General features: G+C 38.2%; 1 protein-coding gene across 4 annotated transcripts in view; it reads left to right on the plus strand.

The window, feature by feature from the left end:
- Nucleotides 1-1,299: 1,299 nt before the first annotated feature.
- Nucleotides 1,300-17,768, plus strand: part of NLK (nemo like kinase) — a 112,188-nt gene continuing 95,719 nt past the window's right edge. For 3 of the 4 annotated variants that reach the window (XR_015742025.1, XM_026710220.2, XM_026710219.2), the window contains exon 1: nt 1,300-3,969. Coding sequence is in view for 3 of the 4 variants with exons in the window: in XM_026710220.2 (XP_026566005.1) it covers nt 3,515-3,969 (455 nt within the window). In the remaining variant the exon portion in view is untranslated. The remainder of the gene's footprint in view (nt 3,970-17,768) is intronic. The other variant, XM_087925947.1, reaches the window with a different exon arrangement.

The following is a 17,768-nucleotide window of genomic DNA, read 5'->3' on the forward strand; positions in this document are numbered from 1 at the left end:
GCACGTTGGTGCATAGTTCTATTAAGGAGTGCAATTTGTCAGCCAGTTACAGACCCATCTGGTGGTGATGTTGTCTTTCCTAGCTTATAAACTTTTCTAGCTTATCAAAAAGTAGGTTGTTATAACTTATTGAAATCCAAGTATACTATGTCCACTGCATTTCACTGTTCCTCTAATTTAGTTACTTCATTAAAGAATAAAATAAGATTTGTTTGGCATGATCTGTTTTTGACTAACCTATATTGACTTCTAGTTGTAACTTTGCTTGGTTTTAGGAGTTCATGGATCTGTTGCTTGACTATCTTTTCCAAGATCTTCCCAGGTATTGATGTGTGAACCACAAGTGTTCTATTCCAGTTCTCTGGTAGTTCCTAGTTTATCAATAAATATAACCCATATAGATAAAAGCTCTTTTTGGGTCCTCCACAAGTTTTAAGAGTGGGAAGGGTCCCGATAATTTTTTTAAAAATTGCTCTAAGATAGATCCTTCCTCACTGAGATCCTCCTCCTTGCCAAGCCTTTCTTTAACAGCTCCCGCTTAGCTCCGCCCCTCCTTGTCAACAGCCAAAGTGCAGGCGAAATCGGCCAAGGAATCCCAGCTCCTTTTCTCACCTTGGCGGCAATGTCCTCAGCTAACCCCGCCTCATATTCCTGTGATTGGCTAGACTCAGGGTCACATAGAGGCGCTCCCTTATTAAGTATTTAATTCTTGGTCCCTTTAAAATGAAGCCCGTGGCAGGGGCTCGACCTTTGGTGCCCGAGACATTATAATAAAATAAAACATTTCCGAGCCCCTATTTGTCTCGGTCACAGAGCCTCTGTATTCTGATTGGTTATAAACCTTCAAATCGAGGCGGGACCAATCAATCAATCTTCGGCGGCCCGCCCATTTTCTCCTTTTGCATCCCGCGAACTAAAAATCTAGGTGAGGGTTGCGTGAGGTGAGAGAGTCTCGCGGGGTCTCGTTGGCAAAAAGAACGTGGAGGGTGGGACCGAGAACGGAGGAGGACGCATTTCATTGGCTGGAAGGCGGAGGCTCTTTTCCCCACCCCTCGCCTTTGATCCTTTTCGTGCACTGAGAGCCGTCGAAGCCGAGTCCCGCGTGTGTGGGTTGAACCGCTTCTTTGGGATTGGACGAGACGGCTCCGGCGCAGCCTTCCGAGAGATGCTTCCTATTGGTTGGAAGGACAGAGGTGGGGAGGATGCGCGCGCGCGCCCCAAGCGCGAATGCCGCGCGCGCCGTCCGAGTGATGGGAAAGGCGAAGGGGGGGGAGTTAAACGAAGGGCGGCGGGGTGCGCGCATGCGCGTCCCCGCCGCTCTTTCGCTCTACGCTCCGCTCTGGGGCTCCCGAGAGGAGAAGGAGGTGGCGGCGACGAGGAGTCGCGGCGGCCGGTCCGGCGGCCCGAGGGGACGACGGAGGAAGACGAGGAGGCGGCCACGGCTGCCAGTGGAGGAGGCGTGGGGGGGGTGCCGTCTGCGACTCCGTGGGGCGGCGCTGTGGGCCCTGAGTGACCCCCGCCCGCCCGCCCGCCTCTCTCCTCATCCCTCCCGCGCCCCCCTCAGGAGGGACCCAGCTGAGGCGCTTCCCGCATCCCCCCCGCCCTTTCCTTTCCTCCTCCATCTCCATCCTCATCCCGCCTGTGGCTTCTCCGCCGTGGAGGGGGTCTGTAGACGCCACCGGTGACGAAGGCAACGCGCTGCTACTTCCACCGACCGCCTCTCCCGCGTCCCCCCGTTCCCCCCTGCGCTCGCCTCGCTTCTCCCCCCACCCACCCATATCTCTCTACAAGCACTGGGTCAGGCTGTCAGGCAAGAGCGCCCACCTAGCAAAAGGGAGACGGGTCTAGAAAAAGGCTCGGGGGGAGGGACTGGGCGACTGGGCTGAGGAGTCTCAGGAGCGTCCCTAGGTGCTTCCTCTTTCTGCTGCTGGCTTTTCCTGTCACCCTTTTCTCGGTCTCGTCCATCCCATTCCTTCCTTTCTGTCACCTGTTTGGGTCCCCCGCCCCAGCGCTGTCAGCTTCTTTTCTTCTCCCTTTGCCGCCTCCTTCACTTTCCATTCATTCTCCAGTTTTCATGCTACTCTTCCGACCCTTTAACGTACAAGAGTTTCTCCTGCACTTCAAATCCTCCTCTAGATTTTTCAGAAAATTTCAACTCCCTTTGCCTTTTTTCTTATCAGTCGTCTTCACCTTTAATTCAAGACCGCATTTTCCTTTTCCTCCACTTCTGTTTCCCATTTTGATTATTTGTTGCCTGTTTTTACACATACTCACAAAGCAGGCTTTCCCTTTGCTTTAAAAAAAGTTTGTCTTTTCAACCATTAAGTATGCTGTTCATCTTTGTTTAGTACACTGTCTGTATCTATGCTTTTGCTTCCCAAACTCTTTTTTTCCCTCAAAGCAAGAAATTATTTCCTCTTATATTTTTGCACCCTTTAATGTTTTCTCCTTTTGAAAGTGTTCTGTTTCCCACTTTTTTTACTTTGACATTTTCCAACTTTTTTTCCACTGCTCAACAGATTTAGCTATATTTCTTCTCACTTTTAAAAGGTGTTTGTTGTGTAGAATTTGGCCTCTTTTCTTGCCACTTCATTCTATTACTTTTAAATACTTTAAATCCATTCATTTCAAATCCATATTCCTTGTTTTTCTATATTTTCTTTCTTTCCCCTTTATGTTCTTTATTCTTTACAATTTTTTTAAAAAAATCACACTTTTACCTGATTGCTTCACATTCCTTTTTGCAGTCTTGTTTTCTCGCTTGTTCTTTCACTGTTCTATTTTCTGCCACTAGCATTTCCTTTAGTCTTCTCTATCAACTTCTTGCAACCTTATGTTCTTTATTGATAATTTAAATTGCCTTATTTAGCTTCCAAATTTTAAATCTTCAGTTTATTTCCTTTGTTCTGTTTTTCCCCTCCATTTTAAATTGTCAATCCCATTCTTTCCTAATTTTCTTCCCCTTATTAATTTTGGAAACTTTCATTTCCACTAGCTTGATGTCTCTTGACCTGTTCAACTTTGTGGAAGTTGTTCATGTATTTCCAAATTTAATATAAAAGGTAGATGGATGTATATCCAGAGCAGAAAGGAGGAAAGCTGTAGAAGGCCTTTATCATCCTACATGTTTTGACAAGATAAATGAAAAGGATGTGGGAATGGAAGGGGTGGGTTTGTCAGTACTCCTAACATTTTTTAGGGGGGTGAACTTGCATCCTTTTTCTGGAGGGGAGGGGGATTGAGTTGAAATTTCAAGACTGGCCCAGTTGAAGTGGAGGAGGTATGGCATTTTAGTACCAATTGCACCAGCCATCTTGGGGGAAGGGGGTTTATTGCATGCTCATACGCACATATACAAGCCTCCATTTTCTCAGATTGATGAAGACATAAAGGCCTGTTGAGCTCCATGTTTTTGAAGGTGGGCAACTTGTTTAGGAAAGTGTAGTAAACTTCATTTTTGTGGCCAAATGGCAGCTTGACCCAGTTGTTAACCAATCAGAGGGCATCATCTTGAATGTCTCTTTGTAGTGCTACAGTCAGCGCAAAAATGATGGCAGCTTACAATGGCGGTACATCTGCAGCAGCAGCAGGTCACCACCACCATCACCACCATCACCTTCCTCACCTTCCCCCTCCTCATCTCCATCACCATCACCATTCTCAACACCACTTGCACCCGGGTTCTGCAGCCGCAGTGCATCCTGTACAGCAACACAGTTCTTCAGCGGCGGCAGCTGCAGCAGCGGCAGCTGCCGCCGCCATGTTAAATCCGGGGCAGCAGCAGCCATATTTTCCATCCCCGGCACCAGGTCAAGCACCTGGACCGGCAGCAGCAGCCCCAGCTCAGGTACAAGCTGCAGCAGCTGCTGCAGTTAAAGCGCACCATCATCAGCATACTCATCATTCACAACAACAACTGGATATTGAACCAGACAGGCCTATTGGATATGGAGCCTTTGGTGTTGTCTGGTGAGTAAAAGGAGCAAAGCTCTTGTACTCTTGCGGTTTCTAAGCCATCGTATAATATATTGTAATTCAGGCTGGAGCGCTTGAGGATTTTTCAACAAATTCTCTTGCAGACCTGTAGTATGAAACGGGTAGCTAAGTGCTGTGATATAGAAGACTTTAGTTTGAATTTATTTTTAATATTTTTAAAGTAACATAATGAATGTAAGTTAAACCTTTCTGTTAATGTAACACACACCAAAATGACTAATCTTGTGATACCTTTCATTGATAAATTTTACTTTGGGGAAAAGGGGGATGTGCCCCAACATTGGCACCCATAAGGATTTAACTATTTTTGATTGATCTGTATTTTTGCAAGGAGGTCCCTAAACATTTTCCAGTTTGAAGGTTGCAAGCATTTCAAAGTGGAAGCTGGTGTTTTTTATCCTTCCAGGAGCATGTTACCCATGTCTCTGTGCTTGGAAGTAGACTTTCCCAAACTTTTTCAGTACTATAACTTTAGCTTAATAGTTTCATCCTTTGAGTCTCAGTTTATATAAAAGTCCTACTGAATTTGGTGGCATGTGGCTTATTGAAGCAAAATACATTTGCGGGGTGGGGAGGAAGGGTGATGACAAGTGTATAATGATGTCATTATACAAATAATGATTTAATGTACTGTACGTATCACATATCAGAATAGTTCATAACTTAGTCACTTGCCTAATTATGTATCATGCAAGAGTTGTCATTTTGAAGTCATCATGGCTTGTTATGGATATCTATGAGAGAGTTTGGAAATATATAAGATTACTGCCTACCTTTCAAGATGAATGCTGCATGGTTACATTTTTCCCCAAACATTTTATTTAGAACAGTCTATTTTGCTTTATAAAATCAGGCTATATATTATTATTACTGCATTGTTATTATTATTATTATCATAGAAAAAATAGCATTTCATCCATCTATTTTTAATTATAAATAAAAAACTGCTGAATTTATTTCCTGATTTTTTTTAATTTAGTTAATAACTGGCTGAGGCATTGGAAACAATTTATTTTGGACTTTGGTCTTGGCAGGTGATTGGAGCCTGCATTTCCACTGCAATAGCACATAATGTATACTCTTAATTTGTGATCTCAGTACTTTGTGCCTCACCCAATTGATTTTTCCATCTTGTTTTGCTTGGTTATGATCCTGTCATCATGGCACAACCTGCATGAACTCTGTGAAAGGAATTTATTTATTTATTTATTTATACCACTTTTGTATGAATTTCAGGATTTAATAGTTCCCTACCTGGTCTACCTCTCATAGTGGATATATGTTTTAAAGAAATAAAGTTACTTGTGTCACTTCCCTCACATTTTGCTTTTTATACCAAGTACTAACCAAAAAGCCATTTAGATTTTTATAAAATATGTTTGCTTTTTATCTTTTATAGAAATACATATTTATAACTTGTTTTCCTACATTGAGACATGAAGCCATATGTGCATGAATAAATGTTCATTTTTATTTAAAACAGAGTCAGAAATTAGACAGCTGAAAAGCTTTTCAGTGGCCCACCAAAGTGATCTCAAAAAAGCTACCCTTTTTTATTTTGTATTCTGATACCACCAGAATAACAATTCTTGATTCAGCAGAATTTGTCTTTTGTCCTTTAAGGAATGCTTTGCTTGCTTTAGCTGTCATGCTATGACAGTACTGAACTAAAACCACTGCATATATTAATGCTGTGATTCACTGGATTAATATGTATTGTAATTGAGTGCTTTGAACAGAGTGGTTTTGACAGCTAAAACACAGTTGGTTTTAGATTAGATTGGTGACTGAAAATATGCAATATATTAAACAGGTTTCATTATTTAAAAAACTTAAATGCATGCCTTACTTTACAATTTGTGAATTTTCCCACATCATAAATGAAAATTTGTCAAATGTATTTGCTATGTTACTTATATCATTCTGAAATTAAGGGAGAATTTTAAAATTAAAATAGATTGTCACTTTCTTCCAGGATTTATACTTACTTGATTTATTTTATGTCGATCTATACATGGTTACTAAATGCTTCAAAAGTGAACTCTGGTAAATTTTATATATTTTAGTTTTTTAGGTCTAGATTTTTGTTTCTGTCTGTTGAAAAAGATGCTTGCATTTTTAATCCTAATGGTTTGGCTTGTTAGATGACAGTTTTAAATGATTGATAAGTTATATGTTCACAATGAGAATACTTTAGCAAAATGAATTTTTAAGATACAAATTCAACAGCTTTAAAAAACTTAAATGCAGTAATATATATAAAGCTGTTAATTTAAAATATGATTTTAAGAATTACTACTCAGAAAATACAACATTTTAATTATAATAGTTTTGAGAGGTTACTAGATATTTGTGCAAACCCTTTTGTAGCAAAGACAACATAAAGAGTCTTGTGGCTTTTTAAAGACTAACACATTTATTATCACATGTGCTTTCATGCATCATGTCCACTTCATCAGATGGATTTATTTTAATGCTCTTTTTACTACATAGTTTCCTTGATCTTTGGTCATCAAAATAGATAAATATAGAAAATTTTCTTTTGCTCCATATAATCCAGATTTATTATATTTATTTTGCCAACACAGTCACAAATAAACAAAGACTGCTCTTTTTAGTTTGAATAATACTGTGTCTCAGCTTTAAAAAACAAACTCAGAGCTTACATGCTAAAAGAATTAGCTCAACATTTAGAGACATGACATATTTGCAAGTAGGTTCAGGGTTGTTCTTTGTGACATTTACCACTCAGTCATTTGAGTCCTCAATTGCAGTCTGAGATGGTAAAACTCTGGCACACATTTTACCACCTCTGTGAGAATTGGACTTTGTGCTCAGGATTGGTTTTATATCTCTAACAAAGATGTGCAGTGTATCTTTGAAGTAATCTGTAAGGGACTGAAAGCTTGTAAAAGGAGTCTGAGTTTTTTGTTTTTTTAAAGTGAAACAAGTTTCTTAAAATTTATGGCAAGTATAATAGTTTTCATTTTCACTTTATTAAGCAACTTATAAAAGTTAGTTTTTCAGTATTGGAATATTTGTACAGCGGCTAAATCTACAGGCTAAATCTACTTCAGAAAATGGTATCTTTCTCTGGATATAGTTTTATTGAGATAATGTATACGAAGCTATCCTGAACTCGGTTGTGATTTTATCTGTTGTTAGTTAAATTGAATTTCAAATTAAATGACATTCTTCAGAGAGTCAGTTTTAAATTTTATTATTTATTGAATAGATTTATAACCTTGTTTTTCATTCAGCAGTTCAAGGCAGCATACTCAACACTAACAATCTTGCTGTTGTAGACCATAATATTAACTTCCATGAATTTAGAGTTATCAGTGATTACTCGTCATGATGGTTATATATTGCTTCCAACATTGGAAATAGTAGGGCTATATATAAGAGTTGCTTGTTAAGATCCATTGGAAAATACTCAAAATGATACCTGTGGACTTTCCATTATCCTTTGATGGAGCATGTAGGAAAAGAAACCTGAATTATTGAGTGCTTGTTCTGAAATATTACACTGCCATGTAATATTTATATTTGTATGACATTATTGAATAGTTTGAGATAATTACAGAATTATACACTGCTATAGTATGAGTGCTTGATTTTTAAAAATCCATTAAATGCTTATATTAAGGAGGCTAAAAAATTTCAAATACTAATGCTTAGTTTGTTTCAATGAACTTTGAAAAGGGTTAAGGTAAAAATTCTGAAAAAAGGTTGCTGCCATTTTTTTACATTCTCAAAAGCAATAAGAAAGATTCCCATTTTGAAGACTCCCTGGGTAGGATTAGTGTTGGCACTTCCATCATAGTGTTCTGCACTGTAGTTGAGTGGCTGGTGTTAATATTGAATCTTTTGTTGCACACACTGTTTGTCCAGTTCACTGATATAGTGCCTCAGTCTTAAGCTGTTACAGCATGATGTTTTGGCTGTTCTTCACATATAGTTGACTCTTGATAGTCAACTGAGTGCATTTCCAGAATATTTCTCTTGGTTTTGCTATTAAAGGCAATATTGCTCCCTTTCTGGCTGAATCTGATTGTTGGTGAAATAATAAACTGATTACTGTAGTTGTATACAGTATGAAAAATGTCCAGTTGTTTACAGTAGTATAGATCAGTTTCACTTTATGTGTTTCACAAAAAGCAAGCTAAAACAAAAAGGCAGGTGCAGTTTTAGCTTGCTATTTTTCAATTTATAAAAGTCATGTTTAAAAAGATAGGTGGTGCGGTAGCTCAGTGGTTAAGATGCTGGGTTTGTTGGTTGGAAAGCCAGCAGCCCAAGTTTGAGCCCTTTGCGCCACATGATGGGATGAGCTACTGTCCTCATCCCAGTTCCTGCCCACCCAGCAGTTTGAAAGCATGCAAATGCAAGTAGATAAATAGGAACCACTTTGGTGGGAAGGTAACAGTACTTCATGATGTCACATGACAATGAAAATGTCTTTGCACAGTCTGGCTAAATGACCTTGAAATGGAGTTGAGCATCGCCCTCTATAGTCAGCAATGACTAGCAGAGTAAAATCCGCAGGGACTCCATATTAAAAAATGGAGAACCTTCTTGGTAGAAGAATAGGAATATTAATAGTAATTTAACTAAAGACTATTTAAATTTACTTGAGGCTTCATTGATTGGAAATCTTACCATGGAATCTCTTTCTTAAAATGAAGCAGGCTGATATTCATAATTCTAAAATTCTAAAAAAACTTTTGAAAACTATGTTTAATAATGTATATTAAGAAGACTCCTCGGGATTTTGGAATGGATGAAATACGTAGTTGCAGTTGAAGCTGACTGCTTTCAAATTAGGCCGGCTTGTCCTTTTTCCTCATTAGTGCTCGTAAAATGATGGGTTCTTTGGAATGGTCTTCTAGCATACACATTGCAATGGTCTTCTAGTGTGCACACTGTAATGGAATCAATGAGCTTTTCAAGGATTGAACACCCTACTGTTACTGAATTGAAAAAAAAAACTTGTTTTGACTAGGTTTAGTTTGTGTTTTGTCTCTGTTTAAGATGTCAGAAATATAGTACATTAGCTCAAATTTACTATGTCTAGTTTTTGCACTGAAAAGGACAGTTGATGCTTCTTTATGCTATTTTATATTGGCTGCAATAAATTGCAACTAACTCTAGATAGTTATGTAGAATCATGAATCATTTAAAATGTAATAATTCTAAAAAATGTTAAACAAAAAAGTGCTGGAAAAGTTACCTAATGCTTGTTTCACTTATCTGGAAAGAACTAGATACCCATTTTTTAAATTAACTGAAGATAAAAGTTTGAAATCTGTCTTACCAGAGACAGTCAACCAAGACACTTCACATGTTGATGAAATGCAGCTTTCAGTGTCCCTCACTATTTAATATGGCTGAAGTTTTCATTTACCAATATTTAGAGTTATATATGTTGTCTGTTTCTGATTAATATTATCAAAAGATTCCATTATTCACTGGCCTAGTTAAGATTCTTGTGGAGAAAGTGATACCACATTTCAATTATTTAAGCATAAAAATGCCGTACGAAAGCATCTTTTTGGTAAACTTTCTTTTTTTAATACCAGAACCGCTTGGTTTAAAAAGCCCACTGCTTGTTCATTTCCCTTCTGAATCATTATTTAAAATTTTCTACAGTTTAGGGTTTAAATGTAATATAGATTATATGCCCTGGTTTTCAGTAGCAAAGTGTCAATTTGGTGCAATGATTAAAAAATCAAGACTAGAAACCATCAAATGGTGAGTTCTAGTTCTTTGTTGGTAACAAAGCCAGGTGAGTGATCTTGGGTTGGTCACTTTTCTCACACTTAGAAAGAAGACAACGGTTAACCATTCCTGAATACTGCTGCCAAAACAAGTGCAGGGAGCAGTCACCTGGAGCCATAACTGACAGTCAGGATTCTGAGAGCCAGTTTGATGTATAGTAGTGGTTAAGACATTGCCTTGAAACTGTGAGACCATGAATTTTAGACCAGTCTTAGGCACAAATCTAGCTGGGTGAACTTGGCCAGTCACTTTTTGTCAACTCTGGAAGGAAGATAATAGCAAAGCACTTCTGAAAATTTTGCCAAGAAGGCTGAAATAATTAATCCAGGTGTTAACACTGACTCAAAGGCACAAACAAATAAGGTTAAAAGTTAGTGTTTCAAATAAAGAATCTTTGATTTATGTAACCAGTATTTTGAGACAAAATACAGGTGGTCCTCAACTTATGGCCACAATTGAGCCGAACACTTATGTCGCTAAGTGAAAAAAATTTTAAGTGAGTTTTGCCCCATTTTATAACTTTTCTCGCCACATTTGTTAAGTGAATCACTGCAGTTTTTAAATATGATTGTTAAGTGAATCTGGTTTCCCTATTGGCTTTGCTTGTCAGAAGGTTGCAAAGGAGGATCGCATGACCCAGGACACCGCAACAGTCATAAATATAAGTCAATTGCCAATCATCTGAATTTTAATCACATGACCATGGGGATGCCACACATGAAGTGTGAAAAATAGTCATGTCATTTTTTTCAGTGCCATTGTAACTTTTTGAATTGTCACTAAATGAACTGTTGTAAGTCAAGGACTACCTGTATTAGCTATGATAAACAAACATGATACCTACAAAAATATAATATTGTTAATATTCTCTCATGTTTTATTATGTACCTGACAGTCTTGGACTTCTCTGGAATAACTGAAAAATGCTGTCCTCTATTTTCAATCTGGAAGATAAGGAATGTAATAAAAGATGAAAAACAAACAGGAATAAGAAAGAGGAGCTGAATGATTGTATTGTATGAATCAAAAAGCCAACACAGTCCTAGACTGCATTAACAGGGCGCTAGAATCAAGATCACGTGAAGTGTTAGTATCACTTTATGGTGCCTTGGTAAAGCCACACTTGGAATAATACATCCAGTTTTGGTTGCCACAATTTTAAAAAATGTTGATACTCAAGAAAGAGTCAGAGAAGAGTAACAAATATGATTAGGGGATTAGAGGCTAAAACATACAAAGAATGTTTGCTGTGTATGTCTAATTTGCTGTTTATGTCTAATGAAAATAACAACTAGGGGTGATATGATAGCAGTGTTCCAACAGCTAAGGGGGCGCCACAAAGAAGAGAGAGTCAGCCTATTCCCCAAAGCACCTGAAGGAGGACAAGAAGCAATGAATGGAAACTAATCAAAGAGAAAAACAACCTAGAACTAGGGAGAAATTTCCTTACAGAACAATTAATCAGTGGAACAGCTTGCCACCAGAAGTTATGGGTGTTTTCCAATACTTGAGATTTTAAAGAAGAGATTGGACAGTTATTTATCTGAAAGCGGTGTAGTATTTTTTGCCTGAGCAGAGGGTTGGACTAGAAGACCTCCAAAGTCCCAGTTTTGTCATTCTGTTAATTGAGCAAATAAAACAATACTAGCAACTATGGTTTTGAAATGTAATTATTTCATTTGTAATTATATTTTAAAACAGAAAACAAAGCACAGACTCTTTGAAGAAAATATACACTGCTCAAAAAAATAAAGGGAACACTTAAACAACACAATGTAACTCCAAGTCAATCACACTTCTGTGAAATCAAACTGTCCACTTAGGTAGCAACACTGATTGACAATCAATTTCACATGCTGTTGTGCAAATGGAATAGACAACAGGTGGAAAGCATAGGCAGTTAGCAAGACATCCCCAATAAAGGAGTGGTTCTGCAAGTGGTGACCACAGCCCACTTCTCAGTTCCTATGCTTTCTGGCTGATGGTTTGGTCACTTTTGAATGCTGGCGGTGCTTTCACTCTAGTGGTAGCATGAGACGGAGTCTACAACCCACACAAGTGGCTCAGGTAGTGCAGCTCATCCAGGATGGCACATCAATGCAAGCTGTGGCAAGAAGGTTTGCTGTGTCTGTAAGCATAGTGTCCAGAGCGTGAAGGTGCTACCAGGAGACAGGCCAGTACATCAGGAGACGAGGAGGCCATAGGAGGGCAACAACCCAGCATCAGGACCGCTACCTCCGCCTTTGTGCAAGGAGGGACAGGAGGAGCACTGCCAGAGCCCTGCAAAATGACCTCCAGCCGGCCACAAATGTGCATATGGCTGCTCAAACGGTCAGAAACAGACTCCATGAGGGTGATATGAGGGCCCGACATCCACAGATGGGGGTTGTGCTTACAGCCCAACACCGTGCAGGATGTTTGGCATTTGCCAGAGAACACCAAGATTGGCAAATTCACCACTGGCGCCCTGTGCTCTTCACAGATGAAAGCAGGTTCACACTGAGCACATGTGACAGACGTGACAGGGTCTGGAGACTCTGTGGAGAATGTTCTGCTGCCTGCAACATCCTCCAGCATGACCAGTTTGGCAGTGGGTCTGTAATGGTGTGGGGTGGCATTTCTTTAGGGGGCCACACAGCCCCCCATGTGCTCGCCAGAAGTAGCCTGACTGCCATTAGGTACCGTGATGAGATCCTCAGACCCCTTGTGAGACCATATGCTGGTGCGGTTGGCCCTGGGTTCCTCCTAATGCACGACAGTGCTAGACCTCATGTGGCTGGAGTGTGTCAGCAGTTCCTGCAAGACGAAGGCATTGATGCTATGGACTGGCCCGCCCGTTCCCCAGACCTGAATCCAATTGAGCACATCTGGGACATCATGTCTCGCTCTATCCACCAATGCCATGTTGCACCACAGACTGTCCAGGAGTTGGGGGATGCTTTAGTCCAGGTGTAGGAGGAGATCCCTCAGGAGACCATCCACCACCTCATCAGGAGCATGCTCAGGCATTGTAGGGCCACACACACTACTGAGCCTCATTTTGACGTGTTTTAAGGACATTACATCAAAGTTGGATCAGCCTGTAGTGTTTTTTTCCACTTTAATTTTGAGTGTAACTCCAAATCCAGACCTCCCTGGGTTGCTAAATTTGATTTCCATTGATAATTTTTGTGTGATTTTGTTGTGAGCACATTCAACTATGTAATGAACAAAGTATTTAATAAGAATATTTCATTCATTCAGATCTAGGATGTCTTATTTTTGTGTTCACTTTATGTTTTTGAGCAGTGTATTATCTGACAGTTATATACTGAAACTTTTAGATCTCTTCAGAGAATGACAGTTATGTTTTCACAGATCATGGCTGCATGTAAACCTGTGTTTCAATATTCAGTGTATACTTTTAACCATATAAAGTACTGTTTCAAGCTTACAAAGTACTATTTCAAAATGAAATGTCTGTATTTAGAACATTCTTATGTTTGTATGATGATGTAGAAAGACCTTTTGTTGTCTAGAGCATTTAATGCCAAAGCAGTGTGATTTCCTGAATGACTCTGTCAGCTTGATCTGTTTGTTGCTTGGAGGGAAATTGTGGGAATGCCTGGGGCAAGCAATCCAGTTCCTTACTGAGCATGTGACAAACCAGTGAAACCGTGAACCTAACTTTAAAAAAAATACTCATTATTTTTCTCACATTGCTTTGAGGCTATTCTGGTGTTCCAAAATAAATGTCCTACTTATATTCCTTACAAGTTTTGACTTCCTTCAGGTTTCAGAACAGAGAGAAATCAGAAGTTTATTTCTTGAAAATGTGACCTAACCGAAATTGCTTGCCCATATGTGAATTTTTGCTCAAATAATGGATTTTCTCTTCTGACTTCATGTAGGTAAATTATTTCCCTATATTGATAAAGTCACTGAAGAAGTCTTCATGTCATTTTAGAAAGATCAATGGATAGCCTCAGGGAATTGCAACTTCTCAACCATTAAGATAACTCAATGAGAATCTTCTAGTTCATAAATATGGCATTTCTAGGAACTTTCAATCCCCAATCATTAGTTCTTTTAAATATTTGAATTAATTGTAATCTGCCTTAAACATTTTGTTGTTTATGAATAAAGGTAAAGATTCCCCTCGCACATAAGTGCTAGTTGTTTCCGGCTCTAGGGGGTGGTGCTCATCTCCGTTACAAAGTCGAAGAGCCAGCGCTGACCAAAGACGTCTCCGTGGTTATGTGGCCAGCATGACTAAATGCTGAAGGCTCATGGAACGCTGTTACCTTCCTACTGAAGTGGTCCCTGTTTTGCTACTTGCATTTTTACATGCTTTCGAAGTGCTAGGTTGACAGGAGCTGGGACAAGTAACGGGAGCTCACTCCATTACGCGGTGCTAGGGATTCGAACCGCCAAACTGCCGACCTTTCTGATAGACAAGCTCAGTGTCTTAGCCACTGAGCCACCGCATCAGTGGTGATGAATAAAGGACATTAAATCTAAATAATGTGAAGGTATTTTTCTCTTTTTGCAAATACAAAGAATCTAGGTTGGTATTTTGTGCCAAATCACGGTTTACTTAATTATGATTTGTCATAAATTGCAATTGACTTAGTTTACATATGTAGTTAAAATCAAATCACGTTATGGCTTAATGCAATGTTTAATCGCAGTCACATTTGTATGAACTGTATTGGTTCTATTCACAGATGATGATTTGTTTATATTTATGCAAATGTATTTTTAATTCCAATGTTTAAAAATTGAGGAAGTTATATTTAATCCTTCTAATTCCCCTACCTCCACATTTCATTCCAGGGGTTACACACAACTCTTCATGAATGAGTCAGTGTTTGGAAAATATTTGTACAGGTTAGCCTCATGACTAACCTGGTTGTTTTGTTCTAGCATAGCATTTGCAGGTCTTAATGTTGTTTGTGTCTGTGTAATTGCATGTTGGCATTACACACAGAAGTGATCCAATATTTGTTTCAAATATTCTCGGCAAATGTTATAGCTGAACAGATTGTAACTGTACTGAGAACCAAAATTAGCTTTCCATAAGATATTTATATTTCCAATGTGGATTATTTTCTTTTAAGTTAATTCTTATACATTCTTTCTTCTCTATCATTGGTACGGAATATACTGTACATTAACATGGCATTGTTTAAATTGGTGGAAGTTTTTAATGATGTTTTATTAGCAGCTAGGATGCCGGACTCATGGAGGGGGGCACTGATCTCGCTGATCCCAAAGGAGGATACAGATCCCAGATATATAAACAATTACAGGCCGATTTCACTCTTAAATACTGATTATAAAATATTCACTTCTATTATAGCAAACAGATTAAAAAGATTGCTAAACTTGTATATACATGAAGATCAAAATGGATTCCTTCCAACTAGGCAAATAAAGAATAATCTAAGAATAGTATTAGACGTACTAGAATTTTATGAAGCCCACCCAGGGAGACAAGTAGCACTCATGTTTCTAGATGCAGAAAAAGCTTTCGATAATTTGAATTGGCAATTTTTAATTCAAAAAATTTATAATTTGAATCTGGGTACCAAATTTGAAAATATTATAACAACTATATATGACACACAACAAGCTAATATAATAGTGAATGGGGAATGCACCCGCCCAATAAAGATAGAAAAAGGAGTGAGACAGGGTTGCCCACTCTCTCCCCTGCTCTTCATATTAGCATTAGAGACATTATTAACACGAATTTTTCCATATGTGGTGGTCCTGTGCAGAAACCCAAAAGTATTGGAAGAAAATCAAAACTTGGTTGGAAGAAATCACCAAAGAGCAGATCGAATACAAACCAGAGTCCTTCCTACTAGGGATTTTTGATAAGCAAATTTCCAAAAAAACCAAATACATAACTATACACATTTTAACAGCGGCCAGATTAGCCTTCGCTCAACATTGGAAACAACACCAAATTCCATCAGAAGAAATGATTATTGAAAAAATCTCAAAATGCGCAGAAATGGATAAATTGACTTTGGCGCTAAAAAACAAAGACACTTCACTATACTATGACAGCTGGAATTGTTGGTATAATTGGATTGACCAAAGATAAATAATATATTATAAGGCATAAAAGAAAAGTATCAATACATAATAGCGAGGTAGCGATATAAGTTAAAAACAGGTGTGGTTATATGACACAAGTTAAGGTGATGAAAACAAAAGAAGATCTTGCAAACTGTTAAAATAAGAATACTTTTAATCCTGTAACCTCTTTCTTTCTTTCTTTTCTTAAAATTCTTTCCCTCTCTTCCTCTTCTCTTTTCTTTCTTTTCTTTCTTTCTTTCTTTTTTTTTGCTTATTTGTGTATGTATTGTGACTGGTTTTAATTGTAAAAATTAATAAACTATATTTAAAAAAAAAATAAATTGGTCTGCTTGTTAATATACTTGATTGAATCATTTGGATTACCCCACCCCCTACCCCCACAAAATGGAACTCTGGTCAACAGCTGGTTTTAAAAAGAATCTTTTGGGGGATGAAATACAGTGCACTCATATTCTCCCAATAAATCTAAGAAAGTTTGTTAGGATATCTCAATGCTACAGCTACTGTTTCTACCACTCACAGCAACTGCCATGAACTTGGTAGCAATTTATTGAAGATAGTTTACGTTAACAAAGCTGCCTTATGATCTGTTGGCTTAACTTGTTTCAATCCAAGTGCTGTGGGAGCCACTGCTGGACTCTAGACAATTTTCAGTGTTTTGTTTTGAGATTTAGAATTGTCCTGAATCTTGCACAAATAAGATCAATCCAGATATTACTGCTGAAATATAATCTACTGTAAGGAATATAAAAGGGCCATAAGAAGAAGAAGCTGCTTCAACATGAAGTTAATATAGTGGTTATTAGGGGATGTCTCTGCATTTTCTACTAAGCTTAAGAATTACTGAATAGCACAACTGTCATAATTACATAGTATCTTTTATGCTCAAAGAGCAATGGGAAATTGTTTTCCCATCTTGGTTCAAAACAGGAAACGATATTTATGCAAATTCACATTATTGATTCAGTAATGCACTAAATTTTCCATAGTAGATTATTCACTTATTAATCTCAAGTCGCTTAACATGTTTCAGTCATGCTGCTTGCTGTTCTGAATTAATGCTTTGGGTAAAGTGATTTAGACTGATAATACTACTTTATTTTGGAATTTTTTAAATAGAAAATGAGATTATAAAACAAACAGTGAAAAAGAGTTTGTTCTCAGGATAAAATAAGCAAGTAAAAAGGACACTTTTATTTAAACATGATATAGTATATTGAGGAGCATATATAGTAAGCATCAGACCTTGACACTCTTAAATAACTTTAAACTAATGGGGGTGAAAGAACTTGCGCTCTGTTTCCATTGTGAATGTCTTTTTCCACAAATAACCTATTGTTTTAAGCATAATCACTTATATATATTTTGTCCACGACAATATCTCATCTAAGGATTTGAATGCCACATTATTTGAAAGTTAAAATGCAGTGCACTTCTTAAGAATTTTTTAGGCAGGCTTGGCATCATTGATATTTCTTCTGAGATAGAAGAATGTCTGGTTGTGTGCAATACAGTGGAGATCAGCGGTACCGGTATTTTAAAATTGATTTATTAAATTAGTTCACTATCCATCTCGCCGCGAGGCAATTGTGGGCGACTTAACATTCAAAGTAACTAAATCATACAAACCCATATACAGGTAGTCCTTGACTTACAACAGTTCATTTAGTGACCATTCAAAGTTATAACTGCACTGAAAAAAAGTGAGTTATAACCGTTTTTCACATTTAAAACTTTTGCAGTATCCCCATGATTGTGTGATCAAAATTCAGGTGCTTGGCAACTGAGTCATATTTATGAAGGTTGCTGTGTCCCAAGGTCTCCTTTTGCGACCTGACAAGCAGAGTCAAGGGAGAAGCCAGATTCACTTAACAACTAGGTTACTAACTTGTCAACTGCAGTGA

This window comes from Pseudonaja textilis, chromosome 1, assembly GCF_049901715.1.
Source record: "Pseudonaja textilis isolate UNSWEBS1 chromosome 1, rPseTex1.2, whole genome shotgun sequence".
Taxonomy (NCBI): Eukaryota; Metazoa; Chordata; class Lepidosauria; order Squamata; family Elapidae; genus Pseudonaja; species Pseudonaja textilis.